Source organism: Eutrigla gurnardus (assembly GCF_963514095.1).
Source record: "Eutrigla gurnardus genome assembly, chromosome: 19".
Classification (NCBI taxonomy): Eukaryota; Metazoa; Chordata; class Actinopteri; order Perciformes; family Triglidae; genus Eutrigla; species Eutrigla gurnardus.
Window position 1 is genome coordinate 21,119,987 of NC_139930.1, and position 16,640 is coordinate 21,136,626.

At 44.1% G+C, this 16,640-nt stretch overlaps 3 protein-coding genes across 10 annotated transcripts in view; 2 read left to right on the top strand and 1 right to left on the bottom strand.

Annotated features, from left to right (window-relative positions):
• Positions 1-91: 91 nt before the first annotated feature.
• On the top strand, positions 92-7,635 carry nup54 (nucleoporin 54). Of its 8 annotated transcripts, none has more exons than XM_084035316.1 (15): positions 92-167; positions 630-755; positions 1,943-2,026; positions 2,218-2,382; positions 2,764-2,850; positions 3,192-3,350; positions 3,573-3,799; positions 3,884-4,071; positions 4,191-4,387; positions 4,482-4,536; positions 4,859-4,952; positions 5,398-5,505; positions 5,693-5,812; positions 6,814-6,924; positions 7,053-7,635. In XM_084035316.1, exons 1-15 carry the CDS (start codon positions 125-127, stop codon positions 7,179-7,181), a joined length of 1,893 nt encoding a protein of 630 aa, XP_083891442.1. In that variant the 5' UTR covers positions 92-124; the 3' UTR covers positions 7,182-7,635. The 8 variants fall into 8 exon arrangements, with proteins under 8 accessions (XP_083891442.1, XP_083891444.1, XP_083891445.1 ...); XM_084035318.1 differs by having other exon boundaries at positions 2,218-2,253; XM_084035319.1 differs by lacking the exon at positions 2,218-2,382.
• A 631-nt stretch (positions 7,636-8,266) lies between these two features.
• ppef2b (protein phosphatase with EF-hand domain 2b) lies at positions 8,267-13,399 on the bottom strand (the record flags this gene model as incomplete). Its single annotated transcript, XM_084034602.1, has 16 exons — positions 8,267-9,025; positions 9,276-9,363; positions 9,436-9,599; positions 9,680-9,786; positions 9,942-10,084; positions 10,229-10,414; positions 10,495-10,839; positions 10,919-11,068; positions 11,391-11,427; positions 11,594-11,760; positions 11,846-11,892; positions 12,025-12,139; positions 12,230-12,405; positions 12,552-12,606; positions 13,142-13,269; positions 13,369-13,399. Coding segments are annotated over 16 exons (2,124 nt in total), but the record flags the coding sequence as incomplete, so codon positions are not given.
• A 1,731-nt stretch (positions 13,400-15,130) lies between these two features.
• Positions 15,131-16,640, top strand: part of LOC311029465 (uncharacterized protein) — a gene marked incomplete at its 5' end in the record, with an annotated part of 4,588 nt that continues 3,078 nt past the window's right edge. The window contains 3 exons of the mRNA XM_084034604.1: positions 15,131-15,166; positions 15,456-15,522; positions 16,284-16,287. Of these exons, the coding sequence (XP_083890730.1) occupies positions 15,131-15,166; positions 15,456-15,522; positions 16,284-16,287 (107 nt within the window). The remainder of the gene's footprint in view (positions 15,167-15,455; positions 15,523-16,283; positions 16,288-16,640) is intronic.

Consider the following 16,640-nt stretch of genomic DNA (forward strand, 5'->3'; position numbering starts at 1 on the left):
TTAGTAGTCATGCCACATGCAGACTCCAGGTGGCAGTAACGTGCCGTTGGATGTTAACCGCCGAGCACCAAGAAGAAGAAGAAGCGGAAGAAGAAGAACCGCCTGCGTCTGATGACAGAGAAACATGGCGTTCAGTTTTGGCGGCGCCACGGGTAACCCAGCGGCAAGTAAGGACATTTTAATTTAACATTGATTTGGGAGTAATTTGTGGAGCCTGTGAATAATGCCGCGTATACGTTGACACAACGACGTAAAATAAAATCTCAGTAAATGGCCAACCGAGGGTCTCAAAGCTTCCATCGCGTTAGCAACCATGACGTTGGGATCACCTATCGGCCAACGAGAAAAACTCAATGCGAAAAAAAATATATATATACAAGGTTGGGTGATGTTTGGCTTCAACGTAACGGGGCTCGTTTGAGCAGCTAACGTCCCGTTACTGTGTGTTGTGCCGTTCCGATGTAGCTACTAGCTCAACGGCTAACGCTAGCCGTTTGTTTGGCAAATAAATAACGTCAGTCGTCACAAGCTAACTTGTCTTTACGCTCGCCTTTGTAGCTCTGTACGTTAACGTAGCTGTCACGACACCCGAGCACTCACGTCCCCCCCTCTCTTATGTCCATGTGAAGGCACGTCCGGGTTTTCATTCGGTTCATTTGGTGCCAAAACCACAGCGTCCACCGCAGCATTTGGCTTTGGCTCCGCGGCCCCCACCGCCAGCACCACCACCGCCGCCGCCTCATCCGGATTCGGCAGTAAGTCCAGACCCTCACCAGGAAAGCGGGTGGTGGGGGACCTCTCCTCACCCATGACCCCACTCGACTGTGTTGTGGAGTGGCTCACACAACCCGATGGGTGGAAGCAGCCAGTGGCATACTTATAAACTATATCAACTCCTTACTATATTGTGAAATTTGCAGTTATTTTTGCACAGTGCTGGTTTGTCGTCATGGTCGTCTTTGTAGGACAAATCAATCATGGTGATCAGAATCAGCCTTGATGGCCAAGAAAGTGGGAACACGTACAAGGAATTTGATGCATAAATAGACATACAGCTAACTAAACGATATATGTAAACATAAACATGTGACTACTATGTACATATAAAAAGCCCAGGACAATGAAATTGTCACTTTTTGATTTGGGGATTTTTTAAACGTGATTATTCATTGACTTTTGGAGACATGCATTTATTTAGAAAGTTTGTGTCGAGGACAAAGCTTCTTTTAGAGCAAAATTAAGAGGCTCGATCTATCTAAGAACTGTTGCTAATCAAAGAAATTGGTTGTATAGATGTTAATGGGCATGACATAGCAACAAATATAACACCCAAAATGCTTTTGCTTTGCTTTTTTGGCTGGGGTTATTTTATTGTGTGTAAAGTGTGATTACAGAACAGGTACCAGGGGGAAAACTTCTAAATTAAAATAACAACATAACACCACTGTCAAGGAAATGGGCATGCTGTATTTATAATGAGACAAAACGGCATGCGGCATTATAATCGTTGTATGCCGACTGTCGTGTTTTCATGACCATACGAAGCCAACTGAGATAGAAGTCTTATTAATTGTCACGGCCATGAGTTTTGGCCCGTCCGTCAACCAATCCTGCAGCAAGATTTTGTCGCAAAATAAATGCATATTGATGAAAGCAGTTTTGTGCCAACTCAAGTGGACTCTGTTGACTCGGAGGGAAATGATCTGTTCTTGCCTGATGCTCAAATACATCCCTCACCATTAGTAATAGTGAATCAGAAAGTCAAGAAGAATGAGCATATGAATGTATTATCATTGATAAATTATAGGTAAAAGAGGAACTGCTTTCCATATTTGATGTTCGTGTCTTGTTTTTGTTTTTTTGTCTTTAAGCATCGTATCCGAAACTTGTGTGCCAGTTGAAATAACTATTTGACCATCTTATGTCTGCTTTGTCTCTGCAGCTCTTACAGCCCCTGGTTTTGGGGCAGCCACCACCACTGCTGCTGCACCAGCCACAGGATTTAGTTTTGGCTCCACCAACACTGGTAAGATATTCCCGTTATGATCAAAGCAAAGCTGTTGTTGTTGTTTTTGTCTTTTCTCTTTTAAGGCACATGGAAACTGTATTATTATTTATCTTTTGACAGTGAATGAGCCCATACAAGGCCTGAACTTTTGTCATTTAACTCTTCCATGTCATTCTCTCTTTCTCGCTGCGTGCCTCCGCTGGCTGCAGGATTTGGGGGGCTGGGAGCTGCAAACACCACGGCTGGTGGGTTTAGTTTTGGGGGGTTTGGTTTAAATGCCAACCCAGCAGCAGTCAGCTTTAATGTGGGGTGCTTTGGTACAGCAACCACCACTGGCACTGTATTCAATTTTGGTAATAGCCTGGCTAGCACAGGTAGAGGACCTTTGTAATTGATTGATATAATCAGTACAGTCTGTGTCTGTAAACGCACATTTCACCCATTTTCCCATCTATGTGGTGCAGTGTTTCTCCGTCTCACCTGTTGCTTTTGCTCATAAAGTTTCATACATTGTTGTTCCCATTTGCATGAGGAGACAAAATGTTGAATTATGCCTCGTCTCATTCTGTCGAAACCCAGTACATTTTCACCTCCTCTGTCAGACAGAAGAACAAAGCTCAGTCCTGATTTCAATCTTCTGCTATATTTCAAATAGTCAGCGATTTAATCCTTTCGTCTCTTCTCCATTTATCTGTCTCTCACTCCTTGTTTCACCTCCTTTTATCTCATTTGGCATGACTCGCTTTGTTTCTCAGGCACATTTGGTGGCTTTGGGGCAACTACGACAACTGCCGCTGCACCGGGGTCTACATTTAGCTTTGCTGCTCCCGCCAACGCCACAGGTCAGCAGTATACCTCTCAACACACATATAGCCCTTCTTTTTGTTGCTATATATTTTTATGTGCAGGACAGGGAACATGCATGCACATTACTGTTGTTTTTTTAAAAGGGATATCCAGAAATGGTTAAAAATGAACAACTAAACCTTCCTTCAAGCAGTGCTGTTGCATACTCAGCTTTGTGTTGAAATCCCAACAAATGTCTGCCATGAGACGTCACAGTCCTTTCCGTCACTGATCCCTCTGTAAAGCTGCAGCATGTTTCTCATGTTTGATTTAACTGGTGTTTAGTGATGTTACGGTAGATATTTTCTCACTGTGTCGGCGCATTCTTCTGTTCCAGGAGGCTTGTTTGGTAACACACAGAACAAAGGGTTTGGGTTCTCCTCTGGGCTTGGCACTGTGGCCGCTCCCGGTACAACAGGATTTGGAACTGGATTAGGAACAACTGGCCTTGGTGGTTTTGGAGGCTTTAATATCCAGCCAGCTCAGCAGCAGCCAGGTGAGAACAGTTAGCATTTCCATGCAAACTTTGTCAGTCCAACCGCGTGCAGCCAAAGCAGAACTATGAGACCGTTCAATTGCTGTTTAAAGTCGGAAAGATTGCCGGTGACTTTCCTAATATTGTAAAATAATAGTCATTTAAATCAGTTTTCCCCCAGTGACAATGGACAAACAATAAGACAATATCACGTATCATTTTACCTTTCCTTCCACCCACCAGGAAGCTTGTTTGGCGCGCAGGCCCAGCTCCAGGGTCAGGCTCAGCCCACTCAGCTTTACCAGCAGGTCACTGCTCTGTCAGCTCCCACCTTGTTAGGAGACGAGCGTGACTCCATCTTAGCCAAATGGAACCAGTTGCAGGCTTACTGGGGCACTGGGAAGGGCTACTACAGCAACAACAACCAACCTGTTGACTTCACCCAGGAGAACCCATTCTGCAGGTTCAAGGTAATGGTGGATGCTTCATTGGAGTGCTTGGAAGGATTGTCAGGTTCCTTTTTGAACGAGTTTGAATAAGTGTTTGTTTCCTAGGCGGTGGGCTACAGCTGCGTCCCAGTGAGTAAAGATGAGGATGGTTTAGTGGTCTTGCTCATCAATAAGAAGGAAGCTGATGTGCGAGCTCAGCAGCAGCATCTGGTGGAGTCCCTCCACAAGGTCCTGGGCAGCAACCAGACACTTACTGTCAATGTGGACGGTGTCAAAGCCCTGCCCAATGACCAGTAAGTCATCCAGTACTGCTACACACGTTTCTCTCGTTACTTTCAAAGGGAGATTTTTAGCTGTCTATCTGATGGATAATGAATTAATCATAACTTTCTCTGACGTTCTTGTCTCCCAGGACGGAGGTGATCGTTTACGTGGTGGAGCGTTCTCTCAATGGCACCTCCAAGCGGATCCCTGCCACCACGCTGTTCAGCTATCTGGAGCAGGCCAACATCAAGGTCCAGCTCGCGCAGATCGGCGTGGTCATGTCTGTCGCACGCACGGAGCTGTCTCCGGCGCAGCTCAAACAGCTGCTGCAAAATGCACCGGCAGGTAGATGTCCACGTTTGTGTCGATCCTCGCCGAGCTCAGCAGATCGTCTGTGTGTGAATTACTTCTGAGGGTGTCGTTGTCTCTTTTCGCTCAGGAGTGGATCCCATCATTTGGGAGCAGGCGAAGGTGGACAACCCTGACCCAGAGAAGTATGTTTGTTAAGGACAGCTGTTCAGTACTTTCCATGAAGGATGCTGTGTGGATAATGTGGGTGGGAGGACACTTACAGGGGACTGGTGGACTAGTAGTAACACCAATCAGCAGCTCAACCAGAGCTAAGATTGTATCTACTGCTCTTAAGACATATTCCATAAGTGGAACATGGTTTATACAGTGTTACACCCTTAATTTTCTCCACTGATTTGCCACATAAAGCAGCTCTGGTGGATTCCTGACCAATGCCACAGTATACTGTAAATTGTAAGGGATGTTGTCATTAAAGTGTTTTGTTTTTTTAATGTTTTCCTGCAGGTTAATACCCGTGCCCATGGTGGGTTTTAGGGAGCTGTTTCGCAGGCTGCAGATCCAGGAGCAGATGACCAAACAGCACCAGACCAGAGTGGATGTAAGTGAGAACTTACAAGTCTTTGTTCTCTAAATGTAGAACGGGGACTGACCGGGCAGGGGCACGGCGCCTTCCGATTATCAACCGAGGAATTTTGAAACAGATTTTCTGGTGGTCAAGGACACAGATGTCCTTCTCATGCTGGCTGCCAACAGGTTGTTTACAGCAACAATTACTATAATAGATACAGCTGTAATGGTTGATGCCGAATCGAGGGATGTTTTGAATAGATTTTTGCTCTGTTAAGATTGGTTTCGATTTGAGGATTTATGATAGAGGCTCAAAACAGTATGTAGTGGAGCAAAATTATCAGGAAAAAACAGGGCAGGGATTTGTTTTCAGCTTGATGGGTCTAAAAATATAACTTTAAATCTGGAGAAATGCTAAGCGTTTTGACAGTTTGACTCCCTCCCATTTTCACCCTCACACATTTATGGACTTGCAGATTATTTCCAGTGACATCAGTGATCTGCAGAAGAACCAGGCGACCACAGTGGCCAAGATCGCCCAGTACAAGAGGAAGCTGATGGATCTTTCTCACAGGGTGCTGCAGGTAAGCTGCCTCTCCCTTCTGTCTTTTTGTTCCGTGATGTTCGGTTGAAATGACCCAGCACAAATGCCAGCATTTTATAGAGTCTGGATGAATGCCCTGGCACTGTCTTTCCCTGGTTTATCGTTTCTTCTCCAGTATTTCTCATTCTTTAATCGCCACTCCTCCTACGTCCCTGTTTTCCTGGCAGGTGCTGATCAAACAGGAGATTCAGAGAAAAAGTGGCTATGCTATCCAAGTGGATGAGGAGCACCTCAGGGTGCAGCTGGACACCATTCAGTCTGAACTGAATGCCCCCACACAGTTCAAGGTAAGTGTGTCTAAACTGTCAGCAGGTACAAGTACAAGTAGGTACAAGTACAGCATTTTTTTTTTTCATTCATTCTTTTTTTAAACCATATTTTTACCAATTGTTGTTGCCATATTTCTAGGTTTAAGTACAAGCACCTTCTGAATTCAGTGTCATTTGTCCGTTTGGTGGTTGAATAGAAAGAAAGAGAAAAGTTCTGCCATGTGTTATTCCATTTCTTTCCCTTATGTTTTAAGGTTTTTGCAATGGTATCGAGATGTTTAGGCAGGATATCATATCAAATTTGCAATTTTGGTACATTACTTTACACTGCCGTGGCAGGACTGTGCATGCGTTACCCATTAGACAAACACAGCTATGAACGTTCATAGAAAAACACACCAGAGGTCAAAAACTCAACAGATTACCTATTTAAGCTTCAACATGCATGTTTGTATTTTTGGCTGCAGTTGGAGATCAAACCACCAGTTGAGACTAGGGCTGTTCGATTAATCGATTTTAAATCGTAATCGCGATTATGTATTTAGAACGATGTTAAAACGTGAAACTCGTAAAATCGATTTTTCACACACCTCTACCTCCTTCATGGGTTACATTATTATTTAGCATGCAAAGACCCAGTTTAGTTTAATTAGAAAATGTCTTGTTTTATTTAATTGGAAATATAACTTACTGTATGTTTGCAAGTGCTGATTTGCTGATTTTTTTCTTATATTTTTTCAAACTTTATTTATTTACAAAAAGAGTTTTGCACTTTATTCATTCATTTTTTGTTTAATAAGAGCAAATTGCATTTAAAGCCCAATGGGGGAGATGTTCAATAAAAAAGCAGCATATTTGAAATAATTTCTTTGCCTTTTGTCATTTCACAAAGTAATCGAAAATCGGATTTTGAGAGAACAAAATCGAGATTTTATTTTTAGGCAAAATCGAACAGCCCTAGTTGAGACAAAGTCTTTTGATGTGCATTTTTACAATGTTTGTGTTGTCTGCTCTTCCAGGGTCGCTTGAACGAATTAATGTCCCAAATCCGGATGCAGAATCACTTCGGAGCTGTGAAATCAGAAGAGCGCTACAGCGTCGATGCCGATCTTCTCCGGGAAATCAAACAGGTGAGTCGGAACATTTGTATTTTGACGCCCGCGCCCCGTCTTGTTCCAGAGATTTGAATGTACGCTCCTTTTAAGACTAATATTGGTAGCAATCGGGGCATTAACGGAAACACTCCTCTCACTTTCAGCACCTGAAACAGCAGCAGGATGGTTTAAGTCATTTGATCAGCGTCATCAAAGACGACTTGGAAGACATCAAACTCGTGGAGCACGGGCTGAGTGATAGTGGACACTTGAGAGGAGGCATCCTGAGCTGAGTCCACCCTACAAACACATGCATACATATGCTCTGACTCACCATATCAATCCTCTGAAACACGGCCTCCTCGCAACCTAGACGAGTCAAAATCCCCTTTAATGTTATGCTGTTGGATTGATCTTGAAGCAGCCTATTGGCTTTTTTAGGAGGGCGTCTGAATTAAGACAAATTAATTCTCTCGATCACCATTTTATTGAGACTTCAACCCGCTAGTGACAAAAACTGCATTCCGGACTGATGGAGAGAGCTGAATGGGAACGACTCCACGTTGTGTAATAATAGCGGGCTTCCCTTAATGTTAAATCAGATTATGAGACTAGGATTGTGACTGGCGTGTAAACAAACTGTAGGATTGAGTGTGTTGTGATTGAATACATTGTAAATACATCTTTGTATTTCTTTTTTTTTTTTTTATGCCATTGTTTGAATGTTAATAAATTTCTTTTAAAGAAGTTTTCCACTTACATTACTTCCCTTGCGTACATACTGTAAACGTAGACTAATTGCTCTGTGTATTACTTTCTGACCGACACTACTTCCGTGCCCATCTATGGACATCCTGTTTTTGTTTTTTTCCATATCTGAAGAGGTTACACACGGTTGCATTGTTGTGATACTAATACGGGACACTGCACGTCATCTGTGTTTACCTTCGGACGAGCCCTTTCCAACATCTCATCAAAGTAGGGCTTGAGTTGATAGGATTCACGTCCTGGACTCGGACTGATTGGCAGTCGGACTAATTAAGCAGCTTTCCTAAAGATTATATCCCCTCCAGTGTGTAGTCACCGATATCCCAGGGGTCTCGTTTTCTACGCAGCGTTTCAGAGCGCAGGTTGAAGTACAGGACTGTGGACGTAGTGACTGGTGAAACACAGAGCTAAACACTTCTACAGCAAGTTTATACATAATTATACCTCTGGACCTCTTTTCTAATATTTCAAAGGGAGCATTTTACCACCTTAAAACCCCTGAGAAACACAAGTCAGGAATGAATCGGGAAAACGCATAATTAGCTTTGATGCTGCTTTTTATTGCTTTTAATATTCACACATGCACGATAACGCAGGAGTTTTTGCATTTACACACTACTGAACGCTCTTTTAGTTTTACTAAAGTACTGCTGTATTCTCATTGATCAAATTCTATTCATATCTAGACTCGTCATAGTAATAAAAGTGAAAAAAATATCCACAATTGCCCTCAAATGCATTAAAACCAAACTACTTTGAAAATGTACAGAGTAGAAAATACAGATATTTGCTGTTGAAATGTATGAAGTAAAAGTAAAAAAATAAATACTCAAGGAAAAGAAGAGATACCTGAAAATTCTACTTAAATACAGTAACTAATTATTTGACCTTGTTACTGCACTTCCCTGCAAATCATGATCCACAACACACTCGGTTTAGTAGAAACTATAGAGTAAGCTTGTTCTCACTATAACACCTTTTTTAAAGCTCCTATAACATTGTTGAACAGGAAAGAAAAAAAAGTGTATTGTCTATTTGATTCCACTTATTCTTCCTTGATGACAAGTTGGGTCACAACTTCAGATACATCGATGTATCTGAACGAGTTCATCCAACACTGTTCTGGGTGCTCTCTCTGCAGCAGGTCCAGGTCCCGGTCCTGGTCCAGCTCCCGGTCCAGGCTCTCAGGCGTGCGCAGACATGTCCACCAGCCGGAAAGCCTCCATGAACTCGTTGATATCGATGCTCCCGTCCTTGTTGAAGTCTATGCTCTGGGCCAGGTCTGCGATGGTCTCGTCGCTGATCTCCGTCTTAAGATGAGAGCTCAGGAGTTTCCAGGTCTGACGGAACTCCTCAAAAGAGATCAAACCTGGAAGGAAACGCAGAGAAGAGGGATGATGTGGTTGCAGCCTCGCAAATTCATAGTATAGAAAATCTGCGTTTTGCTGTTTTTTAATGAAGAATGTGTGGGAAGAGTAGGTTTTTAGACTTTCACAAATGGAGCTATTATGATAAAAATACATTCCTTCTTTTGTTGTAGAGATTTGGGGGATCTTGACTCTGACAAGTCTACCATGCTAGCAGCTAGAGAGAATCATGGAGGGTCCAGTCCATCTGACCTGAGTGATCTGCGTCTATGATTCGGAAGATGGTTTCCAAGTTGGAGTGGTTTTTGTACATCGTCTCCAGGATGCTGTTATCTGAAATCTGAAAGGGAAGAGACAAATTCAAGATTTTTGTGACTGCGTGTGAGACGTGGAGAAACGCACCGACACCGACCTCTAGTTTGGGCTCAGTGATGGAGAGCTCCCTGATCCACCGCTGGTAGTCCACCATGCCACACTGGGTGCAGCTGACGAGCTGAGGACGCAGCACTCTCCAGGGCAGACCCAGGTTCAGTACTTTCTCTGTGGCGCTGGCCCAGTGCCTCAGAGAGATCACCCCTGAGACAGAAATAAACACACTGACGCTTTGTTCGGTCGCGGCGTTAAAGTGTGAAAATGCGTCGCTGCTGCTCGCAAACCTTTGTTGTTGGGGTCGAACTCCTGGAAGGCAGCGATGAGATCGGACTTGTGTACGAACAGCTGTTCCCTCAGAGCTCGCAGAGCTGATCTCTCTGTCCACCCGACACTGACAGAAGGCAGGTAGAGAGACGCATTTTTGTTTTTTTTACTGATCATAAATTGTGTAAATGTAAAATAACTTATGTTGCACATAACATTTTCTGTGTTCTATTAGTTTTGAAATAGTTTTATCTGAAAACGTCTGCGGCCTGGTGTTTGTACCTTTGTCTCAGGGTGAGCTCTCTGCAGGTCCTGCTGGCCTGATACTGAATGAAGTGGGGGACCAGGTCTGGTCCCATCCGGATGTAGGCTCCTCTGTTGCTGCCCACCTCATAGTAGTTGGACGCTGAAAATATAGTCAGCACCTGAATGCAACAGGAAGACGCTATCAGGTCAAATGTGAGGATTTGTCACTTCTGTTTAGTTATCGTGCACATTTTTGCTCTACAACTTTTCTTTCCCGTTTCCAGAAACGCCTTTTTGGAACTCTACATCTTCTTGCGTCTCACCCGGCGGTTGTGGCAGAACTCGTAGCCGTCTTGTTTGCACTCGTGTGAGCGGATGAGCAGCTGGAGGTTGTGTCTGTCCAGCACTTCCTCTGTGACATCTGGGCCCCAGTAGCAGCCTCCGCCTCGCACCACGTTAGGAATGCAGCCGTTTTGGGGCATCGGGTCGCTCCACAACACGTCCACGATCTGAGCGGCCGAATCAATCGTGGTGAAACTGTCAGGATTGTTTTGGGGGGGGGGTGGCATTGCTCCGTGTTGGTACTTACTTGTTTCCACTCCTCCACGTCCGTCTCTGTTGTCTCTCCAGACTCCGGGTCCGAGTCCGAGCGAGGCCTTTTCCGTTCTCCGTAGGTCTGGTCGAACCCAGCGAGCCTGCGCCTCCTCTTCAGCTCATCCTCCACCGACCAGTTGTGTTGACTGCTGACAGGCTCGTTGTGAAGCGAGCGACGCGGGAGCTCGTGTCTGTGAGCCGCGGCGGACCCGTGGTTAGTCAGGGAACGCACTCGACGCCGGCCTTCCACCAGCCCGTCGGCCTCCCGGTTCCTGTGGTCCGCCGTCTGACTCTTACCGCCACAGACCGTCGGCTTGGGAGGCCTGAGAGCCGACACGTACTGCACACACACACACGCACAGGTTTAAACACACTTCACAGAGTGATGCACGAGGAGATTTCCGGATCTGCTCTCTTACTTTGTGCCTGTCCGCTCTGGCGATCACGTCGAGGTCGGTCGTGTCTGAGATCCCGCCGTGCACGATCAGAACCTTGTGATCGATCACCGTGGCCAGAGGCAGCCAGCTGAAGATCTTCTGGAGGAGCTTCAGGATCGTTTTGCCGTGCACCTGCAGACCGAGTCATCACGGTGACTTAACGTGCAGTTTGATGCCTCATTCCTCCCACATAACTACACTTATTACGGAGTGTAGTTATGTGGTGAGTGCCTGTCACTTTTCTAGCACCACCATGAGCCCTTTTGTTCTTCCTGCAATAACGGAGTTGGAGGCAGACGTGGTGCGAAGTTAGCAAAATGTAATCTTCTCTCAGGCCTTGAATGTTACACAAATAGGCTTGAATGAGTTCCTTGAAATTACACTTACTTTGAATTTGCTACAGCTATAGTTACTAGTTGAAGGTTTGGATGAGAGTAAAGTAATAAAGACATACCCTATATTTTCCCAAAACTTCTTTCGTGAAACCATATCTGGAGAAAACACACAACAAACTAGATTAGTGTACACGTCAGCTGTAGGTTGAATGTAATCAGAGTACTTATTGCATGAAGCCACATGCAGTAAATAGCAATTCATAAAAACATAACCGGGCAGCACAAGCCACTAAATTGGTGCCAGGATATTCGTTCAGCTGACCTCAGGTTAACGATGTGGTCCTCATGGTTCCCTCTGTTCAGGTGGACATCATTGGGGTAGACCAGCAGGAACCCAAACAGGACGAGCAGGATCTCTAAAGAGTTTTTCCCACGGTCCACAAAGTCTCCGTTGAAGACGTACGGTTTCTCAGAGGAGGGCAAGCCATTCTGGACAGATGAAACCAGGTAAAGCTAAGGCTTTAATTCACGTCATCCCTGTCTGATAATATGAGGGTTTGCATGTTGTGAACACCTTGTAGAATACCAACAGGAGGTCTTCCAGCTGCCCGTGTAAATCTCCTGGGAAGGGAGACATAATGTATTAATATTTGTGATGGTGCGTGTGCACGCTGAATGTTTCAAGGGCATTAAAAAAAAAAAAGAATGAGTGAGACAAAATATCAAGAGCTCAATGTGTCCATGAAAGAGTACCGCATATGGTGATCTGCTTGTTGTGGCAGGCAGAGATGTGACTGATGTTTGGGAGAATTCTTAGAAGGCTCCAAGTTTCTCCAAGAAGCTGCAGAACATATCGAGCATGGAGCTGCTACTGGGAAGAAAAACAAGTATGAATGACCTGAGCGTGGAGGAGGCTTGCTTCGAGTATCTAGTCCACTTCACGTGCACGTGTACTTACTTGTTTGTGCTTGAAGGCCTCCACCAGCTTCGAGACCCCGCAGAATGTCATCGGGAAGGTCAGGCGGGGGCCGGCGTAGCTATCGCTTACCTCGATGCTCTTGTGGCAAAAATATCGCTCCCATTCTGTGTCACGACAGATGTCATTCTTGCGAAAGATGTGAGATATTAGGTTTCCTGTGTCAAAGGCAGAGAGGGGGAAGTGAGAGTGGATCAGTGTGGTTTTGGGGGGGGGGGGGGGACAGGTACGTCTCTCAGCAGATAGCAGGTCGGTTGAGCTCAGATTAGCTCACTTTCAGCACGAGTTGTGAAGTCGGACTTACGTTCACTGCTGGCTGGAGTGAAGTGGTCCATCAAGAAGCCAAAAAAATTGTAGAGCTGCAGGGAGGAAGAGTAGGGCTTGAAAATGAACGTTAACCTGCAGGATCAATCATGTTGTTTATGTAGGTATGTTTATAATGTTCACTATCTTATTTCAAAGCGTTGGCATGTTAACATTTTCTCATTAATATTTAACACAAAGTGCAGCTGAGGCTGATGGAGATGTGATTTGTTTTGTAGATATTTGCTCATAAACCAAAGTAGAGTAAAACACCAACTTAAATTTGGGGCTGGATGAAATTACAATTCATCCTCTGGGTACCACGAATGTCCGTATCAAACATCGCAGCAATCCATCTTGTAGTGATTTTAAAATTCATTAAGAAAAGTCATTAAGATTCAGAGACCACGAATATCTGAAAATAGAATAGAATAGAAAACTGTATATATCAAATATTTCCCTCTGAAACACAAATGTTAGCCCCGTGGTGGCACTAGAGTAAAAAAAAAACAGTCAGGGGATCACCAAAGTTAGAATTAGAATCCCTCTTCTGGGGACCACGAGTATCAGTGTTAAACTGTGCGAGCTCACCTTGATCTGGTCTTGCTGTCCCGCGTATTCAATAGACTGGAAGATGTTCCAGGTGCACCTGCGTCTCACCTCCAGGCGGGCGACGTACTGCCGGTACCAGCGCTGGATCAGCAGAGCCGCTCTGATGGCTGGGAGAGAAGAAGGAAGCGTTTTTTTGCCACGACCACGCCGAGGTGATCTGACCCGTGCATTCACTCGCTACGTGAGATCTAGGCTGGAAGACTCACCGGTGGCAGCTTCACGGGGAGCCGGGGAACAAATGGAGTCAAGAAAAAGTTAGAAAAACTGGTGCTAATTGTGATGTCATAAGTTTAAAGAGGCCTGGGAATAAAACGCATATTTACCTGGAACTGAGATGGTCACTAAAAGTGAAACAATGGCACCGATGTTAAATTTAAAAAAAGCAGCATTTCTTTGAGAAACTTTGTTCATTAGAATAACGTAGATAAAGACCTCGGACACATTTCTTCAGCTGTAGTTTGGATTTCCCCAGGCCACATCCCATGACCCTCTGCTCTTCTCACTGTCAAAGACAAAGGGTTTTTTCCCCCTGAGATATCTGAACTGGGTGTTTTACAACGTGGGAATAATGCAACAATAGATTTCTAAATTCAGTATAACACATATTTCTATTATTTTACATAATTTATGAATTCTTGATATACAGTATATACATGGTAATAAATCAGCAGTATAAACACATTTAAAAAAAAAGACTTCATACAATTATTTAATGTCTAAAGGGCCTATAACATGCAAATCTTTAACAGAACAATGAACAGCCAAATAAAAATAAAGCCCCGAACCTTACCTGGCCTTGTTGCCCTCCTTTCATCACCTCCCTTCACTTCTTCTGCACTTTTAAAGAAACCGTATATACAGACTGGTTAGCCACACATCAAAATCAGAAAATTAAGCACGCGTTGTCACTTAGTCTTTTCCATTTCCGTTGCCACGGCGACGCCCGGTGTGCCGCAGTGCTGTAATTGGCTGACTCCCCTGTGCAGCCACACGCTCCCGTCCGTCACAGACGCTCAGCGGCTCGAGGCTGGTGAACAGCAGAGCCGAGAGAGCGTCTCGGTCCGGGGCCTCGTGATCATTTTGAACAAAACAAGATGCGAGTGGATTAGGATTACCACCTTACTACGGCTGGCATCCACGCTGCATTAAAGGATAAAGGCTCTGCTAAAGGGCAGCATCTGCTTTGACAGGAGGGCTGGCCTCGGCTCAAGACGTGTGTCATCGTTATGACAACGATAATAATGATCTCCATTAACAGTTAATTGACCACTGGCTAGTATGGACCTGATATATCTCTGTAAATATTTCTTAGTCAATTTAAGTAATACAGAATGTTATCAGAGTATTGGATGAAGACGAGCAATATAAGCAAAAGTTGTACATATAACATAAATATGGTCCCTTTTTGATACATTAACGCTGTAATAACTTTGTTTTGGTCTGCGACATCTGTCCATCGTGTTCTGGTGAACTCAATATCTCGGGAATGCCCCGACGGAATTTCTACAAATTTGACACAAACATCCACCTGGACTCAAGGATGAACTGATTGGATTTTGGCTCACACAACACATTTCTTTGGCCACATCTCAAAAATTCAAACGCCGATTCTGACCATTTCACACGAATGTCTGAAAGGATAAAAACCGTGAAGTGATGACAATTTGAGCGTGTGAACCGCATTTCTAGTTTAACTCTGTGCTATGCCTTGGTATGTAGGGGTGTTAGAAGTATTTTAAAGTTCCTTTCTCTATATTCATCCTCCCATAAAAAAAGGCCCTTTCTGTCTAAAAGTCACACACAGCATTTTATCATGAAATAATGCTCTTATCCCAAATAATGTGATACTTTAGATGAACTTAATGCTGGGAAATGTGCTGCTGTAGCATCAAAGAGGATAAACTAACAGGCTATGTATAATGAGATAATCAGTAAATCTTTCCTCACAACGCATGTGGGTGTGCAGCTATGGAACGAGATAAACACACTCCGATACAGGTCCAAGTAACTGTGAAAACTGTTAAAAACAGCATTGGACTTGCAACTTAAATCAGAATAAGATTGGAGTTAATGAACCGGAGCGGGGCCGGAGATGTCAAACCGGCGAACTATTGGATTACAATGTTGCAGTACGTGTTCCATCTGTCTGAAATGTATCTCTTTGGTTATATTTCCACAAGGAAATTTCTCACATCGCCGCGCAAAATCCTCAAGAACGTCCTTTGTGTTTGCGTGCTTGTGGAACATCTGTATCTCGCATCCTCCACACCGTCTTTCATCTGTGTTGATAAAGGCTCTTTGTGATCGCCGCCAGCAGCAGCAGCTGTCGGTGGCGTGGTTCTACAAGGAGGAAGTGGGAGGTAGACGTCTGATACTCAAGGCCTCCGCTCATTCATGCATGGTTATTGGATGTTCTCCAGTGTCCCACGGTGACCTCAGGGGTGTGTGTGTGTGTGTGTGTGTGTGTGTCAGAGAGAGTTTATGGTCTCAATCTCTAGTTTCAAGCCTTCTTCAATACGGCATGATGTTCATTTAGTAAATTATGGTCCATTTAGAGTTAAATAGACTATAAAGCAGGGTATGCTTTAGGGGGGCGGGGCTACCTTGTGACAGGTTGTTACCAAGACATCACTACTGCGGCCTCGCCACTGTCGCTACCAATGCAGTTAGCCACTAAGATGACTTTAACACTCGAAATAAGGGAACTAACTTTGTTAAGAGCTTCTCACCAGAATCCAGATGGATCCAGTTAGATTGCTGCAAATGGTTGTGTTCATCAGCCCATATATGGTCACTTCCTTTCACTGGTTGCAGAAAAAACCAAGATGGCGAACTCGAGACTTCAAAACCATAGTCGGCAAACCGGTGGGTTGTTGTATACTGCCTATGGTTATACCAAAGTATTGTGTGTATTCTCACACACACAGAATTACAGTTTTGGTCTTTTGACTAGAAGTTTCTAAGCATGTGATAACAATCGTTATAATCTCTGCTGACTTATGGTTTGGCATTTCTGAAAGTGTTCCAGCATTGAGAAGTCGAGACCTGATGATGATTTAAGAGCTGAGATCTTCACCGAGTTGTTTAGACCTGTACGACATATTTGTGTTATGATGCCCAGATAGGTTGTTACCAAGGCCACGGTGTACTTTGGGGGCCACGGATGACTTCACAGTGAAGAGAGGCGTTTCCAGAACCTTTTTATTTGAGTAAAAGTTGCAAAACCACGCTGTAAAAATACTCGATTACAAGTAAAAGTCCTGCATTCAAGCAAAGTACAAAAGTATCACCTGTAAATAAAGTAAAAGGTAAACATGATGTGGAATTGGAGCTAAACGTGTATTTTATGTCAAATCTTGATCTGGGAAATAATTAGTAAGCTTTCAGATAAATGTGGAGTATTAATTACAGTATTTGAATGAATGACTTAGTTTTCTTCCCGCCACTGTGAGCCGAGATGAAAATATTCCTCTCATTT

Coding starts and splice junctions, on each gene's coding strand:
- nup54 (XM_084035316.1), top strand. CDS start 125: ATGGCGTTCAGTTTTGGCGGCGCCACGGGTAACCCAGCGGCAA. Junction 2,383..2,763: donor TAATAGCCTGGCTAGCACAG/GTAGAGGACCTT, acceptor TTTGTTTCTCAG/GCACATTTGGTGGCTTTGGG. Junction 2,851..3,191: donor TGCTCCCGCCAACGCCACAG/GTCAGCAGTATA, acceptor CTTCTGTTCCAG/GAGGCTTGTTTGGTAACACA.